We start from the raw sequence: 13,614 nt of genomic DNA, 5'->3' as shown, positions 1-13,614 counted from the left end.
CTAATAAACATCTTGTATAAATGTTGACCTTCCACTCTTTTTCAAATCTTCATAATTCAATTTTAAGATCACTAATCAACATACCGTAAAATCATTTAAATTCGTTGGGCCGTTTTCGAGGATTGTGAGGGAGCGCAATGTCAACAGATATATTTGCTATCCCATCTTTGTAATTTTCTGTTGTTAGAATACATTGATTATTTTAAATGAGCTATTTGAAAACTTTAAAGATAGTGTAAATATTATTAACAGGATGAATTTTCCTTGCAGTTCAAGATGTATGAAGGTAGCAGTAAGTAATATGTTTTCCCAAATAATCAGTTTTCTTTTTTCTTTATTCCAGATGCTTAAGAATAATAACATCCCGTGTAATAACATCTATTTTTCAAAATTGAAATTGATACTAGCAATACATATCATTCATTATAATAATGTATTTCAAATAATTATGACTGCAATTTAGGAACCAACTTGTTTTTAACATAATAATTTTAGCAGCTTGTTTGTCGTTCTGATTTTTAAAATCGGTTTTGGCAAATATCATGTGTACAAATTCCTTCTTTGTGTTTGTCAGCATTCAAAAGACAAACCTTTTTCAGGTTTAAAATATCTAGAACCATTGTCGATCACACCAACCATCAATCTTTAGACAGTGTGAAGAAGTTAGTAGATAGTAATTAAAAATTACAGTCAAGGACTCACAGCTAAACTAACCCAGTTCTAACGCCAGTTATATGATTGGACAATCAAACATTTAAATCAAAGGTTTTTGTATTTTAAAGAAAATTAGGGATTGATATGGGTCATGGACATTTATTCATGAAAAATAACAGGAAAAGACACTTTTATGAATTGAAGCAGTTTATTTATTCAAATTGGTTCAATATCCCATTTCGATGGATAGATGGAAAATAAATTCTCCCAAACTCGTGTGTCTTCCTGAAATAAATGAAATTGAAATAAGTTATATCATAAAAACAAAATCATAAACTTAAAAGTAAAGAATGGTTTTGACTGTAAAGTTTTTGTAAAAACCTATTTAAAAATAACTCAGTAATATTGTAGCAAGGATTTGTTTTCAAACATTTGAAAAGCTTCTCAAAGTCATTTAATTAGTTGACTGATGTCCAAGAGAAGAAAATAAATAAAACAAAAAAGTACATTCCACAACAGATCTTATGATATTAAGATACTAGAGGGTACTGTGATAATAAATTAACTTCAAATATATTGTCTCGTGTTACATGGCAAAGTATTTTCGACAACTATTAGAAAATTGTTGATTATCGAAGATAAAGATAGTTGTAACATACCGTTACATATGATTCCAGATTGAATATTTGAATTCTAAAAATCATTTTAAACAAAATATTATTAAGAAGACTTTATTTGAAAGAAATCCCTTTGTGTATCAATATTTTTTTTAGTAAAATTACGTCCAGGTCAGACTAAACCAAGAAAATAAAACTGCGATCCAATCAATTATATTGCTTGTATTGGTTTGTTTTGGAACTGCCTGTACTTAAAGAGGAGTATTCCGTTATAAAATTTTACATCATTTGAATCCCATGAATTCCTAACAATAAGAAAATATTGCATTTAATATCCTACCCGTATACAATCCTAATTAAGTCTTTATTTCTTATAGTCAACGCTGTCCACTGAATCCCACAAAGCTTCGTTACTTGAGGCAAGGGATCCAATCAGCAGAGGAGCAAAGAAGGCCAAAAGGAGGACTAAATAAACCAAAATAGTCATTGCAAATGAATAAATTACCACAATGATAGTACGAGTATATCATGCAAGTATTTATCAAATCTTGATTAGAAAGACAAAAGAAAAGTCGACGTACAAATGACGACAATTGGAATGATAGAGCCAGCATCAGAGCCGTTAAAAAGATTCAATCCACTTCCGGTGTTACCATATCCGACGTAAGATGGCTGAACATAACTTGTTTTTAGGTATGCCGGTTGGTAGTACTGCATTTGGGTGTAAGCTGGCCTGACATATTGTTGATAATTAAGATACTGTCCCCCACCGTAACTTCCAGCGCTAACACACACAGCGACGCTTAACGCAACCAGCAAAGAGAGTACGGAATTCACTGAAAAATGATAGTAAAAACAGCTTGAAATTGGAAGTAAGGTTTTTGGCATATCTCTTACAGTTAATGGTAAGTAAATGAAAATAAATAACAAACTTTCTTATTCACAAAGCTGATTACTTAATACTGTCAAAGAAAGAATCGCTGCATTTAGAAGTCTTACTTTTTCAGCCTAATTGAAAGACACTCAGTGATGGAGATTTCAATGAAAGAAGGAGACGACTTTGAGTCTTATATAGGGTTTCGTGGACCCACCCAAAAAAGAAAAAAAAACCTGGATTGGTGTAATCTTGCACTAAGTACCCCCTTTTCAAACGAAAAACACCCAATCAACAATTAAAACGGCATCGGAAGGACTTGTGGCAATCCTTGGGTGCGTAAAATATACAATCACCCACATTTTAATGTTAGTACTGTCTATTTCCCGCAGGTGAGTATTGGTAGTAACCTATATTCTTGCAACTATGCTAGGCGTCATTCATGATTTCTAAGTAAATGAGGCTTTTTTGTTATGAATAGTTAGCATGGGAGTGTTTGCTACAGGCAAAAAGGTACATTTTGTAAGATAAAACTATAAAGATATTTGATCTTGGCTTTAAAAAAAATCTTTCAAATCAGATAAATTGCTCGTTTAGTAATAATTTCACTTTTGAACAAAAACTGTTTAATTCATGGAGTAAGCTTTCATCAAGTGTCCACAAACTTGCCGGTAAGTTTATTTGTTTCATTCACTTGTTGTTTGTGGATTTCAAAAAAGATAAGAATAAATAATTAAAGGACAACCAAACAAAACGTGAATAATGACGGATGTTTCGTTTTTAATTTAATTTTTTACACTTCATTTCAAATGAAGAATCACTGCACCGGAATAGGACAATATAGTCTCGATTTTCCCTTCCATTGTCAAAAACCTATCCGTTGATTGTCTGGACGTCCTGGTTGAATTTGAATTGCCAGTACGGAGTAACATACGCAGTCGTCATGACATGACGCCAGAAAAATTGTTATTCCATCCTCATTGGACGTCACGGTCAGCGCTCGTATCGGCAACATTCCATCGGACTTTGGCGTGATCGTGACCCTCAGTTTTTGGTATGACCATCAGACTTTTGCGTGATCATCGGACTTTTGAGCGACCATCAAATTTCATTTGGAGTCTTACTTAAAGATTTTACTTATGACTAAGAGAAATACCGCGGGTGTGTAAAAATTTAAAATTATAAGTCATGCATGGTATTTTGTTTAAGGACGTTCTATACTATGGGGGCTGCAAGAGTCTGTTTGCTGTAAAATTAAGAAATCTGTAATATGCAGCGACTGTCACAATTTTCTAAAAAAAAAATTAAATACATTTGTCATTGGTGTTTAAAAAGTCCTTTATATGAAGGAATAATATGAAAGAAAACTGTTTGAGCTCACAGTCTTAATAATTCCAGACACTTTGATAAGAATTTGGGGTTTTTTTAATCTGTCAAAGTACTACTAGTATGTATTCGGTTTTAAAAATTTGTAAAGTTTGATGAAACATCAAAGAATGAAAAATGATAAAATTAGAAACAAACGAACCAAATCTAAGCATGAGACAAACATGATTTTGTGAAAAAGATTCTTTGATCTCTTCCTAACCTATGAAAAGAAAAAAAATCGAGGGGTTGGGGAAGGGAAAGGGGAAACTTTAGTTATCTGTCTTTTTTCAAAACAATTCAAGGACCCCAATACAATATAGTTTGTAACGTTACCGGAAAAAAAGAAAATATACTAATATCTAAAGATATTAAATTGTCTGGTCGGTAAATGACGCAAAGATATATATTAAAGCAATCTGGAATGTAAACGGTCCTTTAATTCTTTTTGCTCCCACGAGCTTTTTAGATTGAAATCTAATTCCCTCATATTTCGGTAAGACCAAGTTAATTCTCCTTTATGCTGCGACTTGTTTATTAAAGCTAGGAATTTTTTTTTCTACGTGTTGTTGACTTGTAAATAATTGACTCAACCTTAGCAAACGTTGACCTCTTCTTCCTCAAATAGTCTTGTGTTTGATTACATTAAACGTACGACTTGATATTTCATAAAGTATTACAATGTTATATTTGAGAGGCATAATTTAAAGTACCATTGCATACCTAGTCGTATAACGATTTTTTAATTGTATAACACTGGGTAGGGTATCGATAAACCAACCGTAAAAAGCACTCACACGTCCAGTTTGCTTTTAACGAAGTCGAGTGCAGTTCGAGTGCGCATGACTTTGCGCATCTTTTTAATATCATGCAGTCGTACGTGAAAAGTTATAACTTTCCTCTGAATTGTATCATTATATCATTTTAACATCAAATGAACCGTTTATTACTTGAGAAATTGTGATTTATGAATTTGATAGGGTGAAATACTAAAATGGTGACCATGCGTTATCATTTTCAAGTACTTTTACCATGCATACCCCCCCCCCCCCCCCTGATGGATTTTAAGAACAAGGTTTTATTGAAAATGCATTCAAATAAACATATTAGCGTTTTGAAGCTGTTATTTTGTTTAAATATTCAGTTTTATAAGCCAAGATATACCATGTTATGGCAATTTTTTAATTCAAACGTCTTGATTTTGATATTATCCCTAGACGAAGTAAACATATTTTTTTCAATTTCACCTTTCGGTAATTTTTACAATTGTTTTCATATAATTTAGATAAAAAAGATATCCCTGGGGCAAAAATACAAAATCATATATGAAAACGTTAACATTTAGCGCTTTTGCAACAAATTCTCATAAGGTTGCATAGTGAAAAGTAATAGCTTTCGACCACCTAGGAAATCGGGGTGGTAGATAAATTATTTTTGATCTTATATTGATAAAATAGCAAAAATATATGCAACAATTTTCATCATAATATCAAGGGCAGAAAAAATTAGACACGGCCTCGTTAAATGAATACTAGTACAATGCAAATAGAACACATTGTACATAGTACATTCAGTATCTCATGAGTTAAAAGGGTTTTTTTCAACAACCTCCATCAATATGTTATCGATCATTTTGACAAGACTTTCAATGTAGACAAACAAAATCATTTTTTATCAACTTCTCTGTTCCATACAACATAGAAAGGTACGCTTTTGAAGATTGTGAAACGTAATATTGAGTAACTATGGAAATTAAAAAAAAATCCGGTTCTTATGAATTGTATTTAACTAAATATTTGTTTAAATATTAGGTAACTTTGCTTGTCAATACTGGTCAAAAACGGTACTATTTGAGGTCAAGACCTAGTAAATGAAATAGCTTACATGTTTTGATATTAAATTAAAGATATGATTTTCTTAACGACGCCAACTATCAAAAGATTATTAACTAAGGTGCATTCATGCTTACATATTTGACGAATACGATAATTATTTGAGTTATAAACTATTATTTTCAAAGATATATGTAAAGTTAAGGATAAATTCAAGAATTTTTTGACAAAGAAAAATCAAAAATTAGTTTTTACATTTTATATATTAAAATCAAAAGTAAAAAACAACTCATTTTTAAGCTTGTAAATAAAAAGTTTAGTCTTTTGTGCGCCATACAGGATGTAGCACCAAAACAATTCTCTGAATTCATATTATTTAGATCATGGCATTAACCAAATAAACTTCATTCAATGTTCACATATAAACACTGTCCTAGTTCCCGTTTCCTCTACTTTTTCGCTATTTGTTTCAATGTTAATGAAAACTCCTTTGCCAAAACTACATACATTCAAGACCAAATATTTTAGAGCGCCACCTTATAATTATCAGGTTAAACGATGCGACTAAAGCTGAATCAGCAGAATGTGTGTGCTGCAAAACACTTGAAACAGGTATTCCTTATTAATATAAAAATGTGAGTTCTTTAATCAAAAAATTGAAAAAGCATGTTTGATTTTTCAGCCTCAAACTACTGTAAGAATTTCTTTTAACTTTTAAAATCAAGATTTTCTTTTTATAAAAATAAGGAGACATATGACATCGATTTTGTCAAAATCAACATTTTTAAAACTATTGTTCAAATTTATCGCTGATACTTAATCAGAAACCCGGGAAAGGGCAGAAAAAGACACAAAATCTAGTTGCAGTCATTTATTTTCAAAATATGTCACAGGCAGTCGATAAAATAAAAATCCCTTCCCTTCAAGTCCTGAAAAAGAAATGATAATGAATATATTTCAAACGCCAATATACAAGCATAAAAAATTATTTTTAGCAATGCATATAAAGTTTTGCGTACGGATAGTTTAGAAAAATTATACATTTTAACGATTTAAAAAAAAAAAAGAATTAATATCTAGTCATGCTTAAGAAAAAATATGAATACTGTGGATTCATTTTTAAGGTTTAATTCAAGTGTTTTCGAATTGTAGTAGAAGAGTATTGTTGCAGTAAACATTTATACAAACCATCATTATCTATTTGCTACCGCTGTACACCACGTCATTGCTGGAGACTAAAGACCCAATCAGGACAGGTGCAAGTACGGCAATTATAACAACTGCAAAAAAACCCCAGAATTTTAATTTGTATTTTTAACATAAATTCAAACATTTGATGCACGCAAGAAAACACATATTTCACTAAATCCTGATATTGAATATTATATAACTTACAAATGATGACAAGTGGGATAATGGAACCCGCCGCGGCACCGGATTGACCGAGAAGTCCACCAGATCCGCCTGCCTGTCCGTACGCTACCTGGGGTTGGGCATAAGCATATTGGACGTAAGGTTGCTGGGCATACATTTGGGCTTGTTGTCTATAGATTTGAGGTTGCATATATTGCTGCTGGATCATTCCGTGAGGGCCATAACTGCCCGCAGAGGCATAAGCAGCCACGCCCAGAACTACCAACACTACTGCTAGTTGAGACTTCACTGTAAGACAACATTGGTAAATTTCGTAAATCACACGCGGAAGTTTTTTGATTGTTGTTCAGAACAAATGTTTGCTATTGAAATATAATTATGATAAGTAATTTTGGTGTTCCTGGTAGGATTTTTAGTTGCCTAAGCTTACGAAAAAACACGTGTACGCTCACTACGGATAATGAACGTCAAAATAAATCATGCACCAAAACCCACCCCTAAATAGTTTACTTTATGCAAATTCTATATCTGTTGTGTGTTGTCAAAATCAAAAAAATGAAGATCTGACAAAACAAACAAATACACAATGTTTGATATATATTTTATTTCTATACAAATCTTATGTCTGTTGTGTGTTGTCAAAATCAAAAAAAAAATGACAAAACAAACAAATACACAATGTTTGATATATGTTTTATTTCTATGCAAATCGTATGTCTGTTGTGTGTTGTCAAAATCAAAAAAAGAAGATATGACAAAACAAACAAATACACAATGTTTGATAGATTTTTATTTTTTTCCCCCTACATCAACTCGTTCCTTAATTAACAACTTACTTTTATCGCCTGTCGTGACAATTTTGTGAAGCTTTTGTGATGATCTACAGAATACAGCCGTCTTATAAAGGATTTTATTAACTATCCCCGTAATATGTTTCTCTAATCATTGGTGTTCGTAATTTCCGGCAAACTCGATGACACGAGGGATGGACTAACCCGATCATTGGCTACTGATTACAATATAGGGGGTTTTATATGCCGATCACTTCTCTACACATGAAGGGTTGATTGCTAAATAAAGGAACGAATATGATAAGCGTATGCAAAGGTGACCATGTTTTAATTTTTTTACAGCCAACATCATCACAGTTTTCGGGTGAGCATGACGAGATGATTTGCTTAATTAAAACCTCCAAGGTACAATTGATGTCAACGAGTGCAACCTGCATAAGAATTTGCATTCTGTTATATAATCATTTTCCTTACTGTATTCTTCATCGGCTTAAAAAATATGTTTTATTAAATAAATCAAAGCTTGCCAATGGTGTATTGTTTGCAATATACCTTTGTAATCTGTTATTGACTTTAAAATGTATACATCTTTGTTTTATTTAACTGTTTGTTTGTAATTTGATTCTATAATCATCCATATTACTATAGATGAAATTAAGTTTTATCATATTTGCATTCAATTTATTTTGCAATAATAAAATTTCGACACCAATGATAAGCTAAACACTTCTACAATAGGATTGTGTCTTGAAATTTACGATAAATGAAAAAAATTGTACTGAAGTATTTTGGATCATAATATACTCTTATTCAATTAAAAAGTTCTAAGACATTTAATAATCATCATAAATTAAAAGTTTATTTAACCTTTTGATACATAATAGATATGTTAATCGATTTGAAAGGTTTTCCAAATTTAACAAACCTTCATAATTTTATAAGAAAATGTTGATTCAAGTAACTCAAATTAAATGATCATGAATAATAATAATATAAAAGCATAAATTCAATTTAAAAAAAACGAATTTATGAGACAATTTTGTTCAAAGGTAGAGTAAAATATTCAAATAAAAAAATAGTTTAACAAAGGTGACACCTTAAAAAAAGATAACGACAATGTATCAGAAACAGTTTCTTTAAATGGATATGAATATGAAAAACTTTATCTAAGAATGAGATCTGTTTAGCTCATACAAATTATAAAGTGATAAATTTAAGAGGAAATTTGGAGGATGAAAACAAAAATTAATAAAACAACATTTAAGACTTTTAATGCTTAGAATAAAAATGCACATTATTATAAGTTTTTGAGTTGGAAAGAAAACATAACGTTCAAAACATTAAATTCAGAAGGAGGAAAGAAATTCAATGTTATTAATCCAAGAATAATGAAAGTTTATTATCAATACATAAAAAAAATAAAGCTAGATAAAACATTGAGAAGTCAACTAAACACTGAGGAATAATACAAACCAGATAAATGTGGTAAAAAGAAAATATAGACAAATGTTTTATATGTATTGACAAAAAGTATCTAAAACATCTTTAAACTGTAATAATGAAAAAAAATAGTTTAAAATGTGTACTGTTTTTGAAGAATAAATTTTCAGCATAAATACAATGGTACTTGTTTCTAATTGAAATGCATCGAGGGAAAAAAACTGCTTTGAATTTTTTTTCTGTTAAAAAATTAGAAAAATATGTTTATAAATCGTTTCATTGAAAATGAATACGGTCTGGGAAATAAAACCATTTACAATGCACATTTTATAACTAAGAATTAATTAATTTATTGTAATTTTATTATTTCGTATTTATATTATTTTTGCAGACACATGTGAATTTGTATAATGAATTTTATGTCATAATTTTGTAGTGTATCTTTGTGTGTTTTTTTGTGTTTTTTTTTTTTTATAAAAAAGCAAAACGGAGACATAACCAAAACTTATAAATGCTAAAAACCAAGTACTAATAATTGGTCGAGATGTCAGCGACAATTATGATGATGAGGTTAGGTTTCTTTTGCTTTTCAGATATTCAAATATGGCTGAGTTACGGGCCATGTGGCAGAATGATTTAAAAAACCCTAAAATCTTTACTTTTCAAAATAATACAGAGAGAGAGAGAGAGAGAGAGACAGACAGACAGACAGACAGACAGACAGACAGAGAAGAGGGCAGTATTCAATATAGTATGACCAATGCTAAATCATTTTTTATTGGTTATTATTGTTACATGTTGTTTTGACACAAGCTGTTACGATCATCTTTCCAATTTAAATGACGAGTTTCCTTGATAATCATAAGCAGAAATTTGTATTCTTTAACATTTTTTTTTATATTTAAACAACATCTAAGTTTTTTTTTTTCATTTTCGAAAGTGAGAAACGAATATGTTAAATAATCATGATTTAACGAATCTGTTCTGTTTTTTATTTATATAATTATTTATTATACCCTACTTTCTCACGTGTTTATTGTTATATAATGAATGTATGAATCATTATATACGTATTAGTTACGAATACGTTAACGAAGCAAGCAAGAAATTGGGGATGTATTAACCTTTTATGATAATAAGTTTTTAGGGTTGTTTACTTTGAAGTCATGTCCTTCTTTGCAATCATCCCAAACATTATAAAGCCAATGACGCATACAGGTAATATAATATGATAAAGCTATGAACAAGAATCTGATGTTATTATATCAACGACCTCTACTTTTGCAAATTTTCAAGATGAAAGAACTCGAGTTCTCTGAATTTTTGCACTAAATTTCTAATGAATGAATAATGGAACAACTATACCTTTACGATAACATTGTAACATAGTTATAGAGTTCAGTACAAAAGCCCGGCATTGTTAGGTAACTTCAGACCTTCAGACATATGTCTACAGACCGAAATACATTCCAAAAAAAGAATTTTGCTTTGTAAATTTTCGAAAAATAATTCACAGATATGAATTAAAATGAAATTTTACTTTAATATATATATCGTGAATATGTCATTATTAAGTTTTTATGCACATATTGGCCGCTAAATAATATTTTTCTCACTCATTGAGATCGATTTCAATGCATTTTTTTAAGACCCCGCGTTAGCAAAACTTTTGTTTAAAAATAAATAATTTTATTACAAATTTTATTTTGATATAAATTGATTAGGATTTGATTATACTTTTTAGTAGAAAACATAGTTTTTGAATATCTGACAGAAATTCCGAAATATTTGGATGTAAAATGTAGGCGGGAAACGGGCGTTAGCGTTCGCAGTTCTTTGAATTTCTATCTATATGCTTAAGTAATGCATATATACATTTGTACATTTTATTTCTTCATTAGCGGATCTCACTTAAGTTTAAAAGCATAATTTTTAGTATCTTAAATTGAAATGGGGAAACAAAAAGAACTTCAAACACAAATATGCTTTGTTCAGATTCTAAGATTCTAAGAAAAACACAATGAGGTTAAATATATTGGAAATTTATTTCAAATGATATACAGGCAGTAGAACATATCCTTTTCTCTTTTCCCTGTAAAGAAAACAAACTTAAGATGTAATTGTAAATTAACAACAAGCGTTACTGACTAAAATATTTTAGAACAGACATATAAATGGAATTAAGTTTTTGAGAAAATAGATAAAGACAAACCATTACTTTTCATTTCTCGAAAACTCATTTGAATGAAAAATTATTGTCAATTAGTAAGAATATATAGCTTAGGTGCATTACATAGTTGGAATTTAAAGACGTGGTTATGAATAAGAAAAGATTGAATACAACGAAAAATAAAACAGAGTTTACACAGAGCATTACCATGAGTGATTCTTTAATTGCTACCCAAGCTGTCAAAGAGAGCATCATTGCTTGATACTAGGGAACCGATCAAAACCGGTGCGAAGATAGCCAATAAGACAACTACAAAAAAGATGTCAGTTATAAACAGCTATGCAACGTGACAATAAAATACATATTAAAGCATAAAAAATATCGGTTTTTTTTTCATGTTGCTTCTAGTGGGTTGAAATTGAATATTCAAAGACTTTTGATTTCATGAAATGGAATGTGTATAGTATGATTTAAAGTAAGACAGGTAGGAATATTCATTCAAATAAATATTTATTGAAAAATTTGAATAATGAATACTTACAGATGATAATAATTGGAATGATCGCACCAGATCCACCCCCTATACCGCCCCCTATACCGCCCCCATATCCACCGCCCAGGCTTCCACTTCCGCCTAACAGATTTCCACTTCCGCTGCCTCCGACGTTAGCACCCACGGGTTGGTAGTACTGAACCTGGGCGTACTGGGGCCGAGGTTGAATGTACTGAGGTTGAACGTACTGGGTGTATTGCTGGTATCCCATACCATGACCATGCCCACCGTAACTACCAGCAGACACACAGGCAACCCCAAAGGCGAGCAAAACAACAGCTACTTTCACTATAAATCGATGAAAAAGAGGAATTACAAAAAACACATTGCATTATACTTGTAAATGATTAACTTTTTTTATAACTCATTATCTTTTTTTATGTAGATTCAATTGGAAAAATAAAAATATTTATCAAAGTTTTATTGTTGAGGCTTTCAAATGTATCATTTCATCTCGCTTTTTTTTAAAATCATATTTTGATTTTTAAACGGATGCCTATTTAAAACTTATATACCTTTTTATATTACTGGTTATCATATTTTTCAACTAAACTACATAGAATAACTAATTTTGTGTCGTAGTGGGTTTAACTACACATATGTACATGTTGGTCAATCATAATATACTTCATAAGCATCCATTTTTTCCTATTTAAATTAACAAAATTTTGGCATTATACAATCCAACCATAAGTAATAATTTATGATAGTCAATGCAAAAAATACCATCTTACTTTTATAAGCTGTTGTGAAGACTATTTCGCTAATGAAAGATTCTTTGGCAAAAATACCTTTATAAAGACTTTTACTCGTTTGCCTCTCCCTTTTATTCACTTACCAAACGTCCTTTCTCATTAACCAAGATTCGGGGATAGTTGTACCCAATCAAAAACATAAAGATTATATGACTCATTAATAAAAAAAAAGCTATAGTCAACCTTTAATAGGTGGCATGATGACTTGGTTACATATGTACTGCAGGGGTTAATCTCCGAACTCTGTATTAATTTGGACACGCACTTTATTGAATTAATGTATGCAAAAGATGTATTGCAAAAAAAATCGTCTCTCAACACCATTGAGTTGAAAATTCGGGTTTTTTTCTCGGTCAATTATTGGCCAAAAATATGTCACTTCGTTATAAAAAAAATATGTCTATATATTAACGATCATAATTTTGTGTATTGAGTTTTTATTGTTCATCAGGGGATTGCTGGTACGTATTGGTAATAAAAATAAGAGATATATATGTCTTGTTTACTGGCCATCAAAAAGTAAAACCATTGGAAAGAATGATACAATGTTTAGTTATGTAAGATGTTGTATAACTACCAAACGTTACTTATCACACTATAACAACAACAACAATAGGATAAACCAAATTCATTTTTTATTCATATAACCAACAGTTTGATTATGAGACTTAGTTTGAAAAACCAGAAACTTAGATTTAATCAAATTGAATTTTAATTAAGATAGAAATTTATTAGCATACAAACGAAGGAATACAATATAAATTACAACATTAATATTATTACACTAAACATTATTTGAAGACATATAGTTTTAATAAAGATAACAATGAGTGACTGGAATGTATAAAAACATATCTGATTTGACTTTTTATAACTTTGCATTATCTTTCTTTCCGTTTTCGATAACATTTTCAACAACATCTTCTTGATATTTTTCCCAAAGTTGTTTAAATAATTTCTTAAAATAAATTGCGCTCTCTCTCTCTCTCTCTCTCTCATTCTCTCTCTCTCTCTCTCTCTCTCTCTCTCTCTCTCTCTCTCTCTCTCTCTCTCTCTCTCTCTCTCTCTCTCTCTCTCTCTCTCTCTCTCTCTCTCTCTCTCTTATGGAACGCCAATGGATAACACTTATCATATTTATTGAATTTTTTTTTAAGCAGGATAAAAAGACAATTTTTTCTTTCTATGAACT

The 13,614-nt window shown here is 30.5% G+C and overlaps 1 protein-coding gene and 2 long non-coding RNA genes across 3 annotated transcripts; all 3 read right to left on the bottom strand.

The window, feature by feature from the left end:
* Positions 1 to 802: 802 nt before the first annotated feature.
* Positions 803 to 2,470, bottom strand: LOC105345214 (uncharacterized). Its single transcript, XR_903022.4, has 4 exons — positions 2,271 to 2,470; positions 1,853 to 2,107; positions 1,612 to 1,736; positions 803 to 939 (listed from the first exon to the last, which is right to left on the bottom strand). It is a non-coding gene; the product is annotated as an uncharacterized lncRNA (long non-coding RNA).
* A 3,728-nt stretch (positions 2,471 to 6,198) lies between these two features.
* On the bottom strand, positions 6,199 to 7,679 carry LOC105345215 (uncharacterized). The gene is made up of 4 exons (XR_004601444.2): positions 7,553 to 7,679; positions 6,738 to 7,004; positions 6,531 to 6,622; positions 6,199 to 6,271 (listed from the first exon to the last, which is right to left on the bottom strand). It is a non-coding gene; the product is annotated as an uncharacterized lncRNA (long non-coding RNA).
* A 3,294-nt stretch (positions 7,680 to 10,973) lies between these two features.
* Positions 10,974 to 12,502, bottom strand: LOC105345216 (uncharacterized). Its single transcript, XM_011453293.4, has 4 exons — positions 12,405 to 12,502; positions 11,659 to 11,958; positions 11,325 to 11,426; positions 10,974 to 11,039 (listed from the first exon to the last, which is right to left on the bottom strand). Coding segments are annotated over exons 1-3 (390 nt in total). The 5' UTR covers positions 12,406 to 12,502; the 3' UTR covers positions 10,974 to 11,039; positions 11,325 to 11,337.
* Between the last annotated feature and the right edge of the window lie 1,112 nt (positions 12,503 to 13,614).

The sequence above is a fragment of the Magallana gigas genome, chromosome 6, assembly GCF_963853765.1.
Source record: "Magallana gigas chromosome 6, xbMagGiga1.1, whole genome shotgun sequence".
In the NCBI taxonomy this organism is placed as follows: domain Eukaryota; kingdom Metazoa; phylum Mollusca; class Bivalvia; order Ostreida; family Ostreidae; genus Magallana; species Magallana gigas.
The sequence above is the reverse complement of the archived record's forward strand: the minus strand, read 5'-3'. Positions and strand labels throughout refer to the sequence as shown.

Excerpts from the sequence above, each read along its gene's own strand:
- LOC105345216 (XM_011453293.4), bottom strand. Across the intron at positions 11,427-11,658 it reads CATTCCAATTATTATCATCT|TTGTCTTATTGGCTATCTTC; the intron begins GTAAGTATTCAT and ends TCTTTTTTGTAG.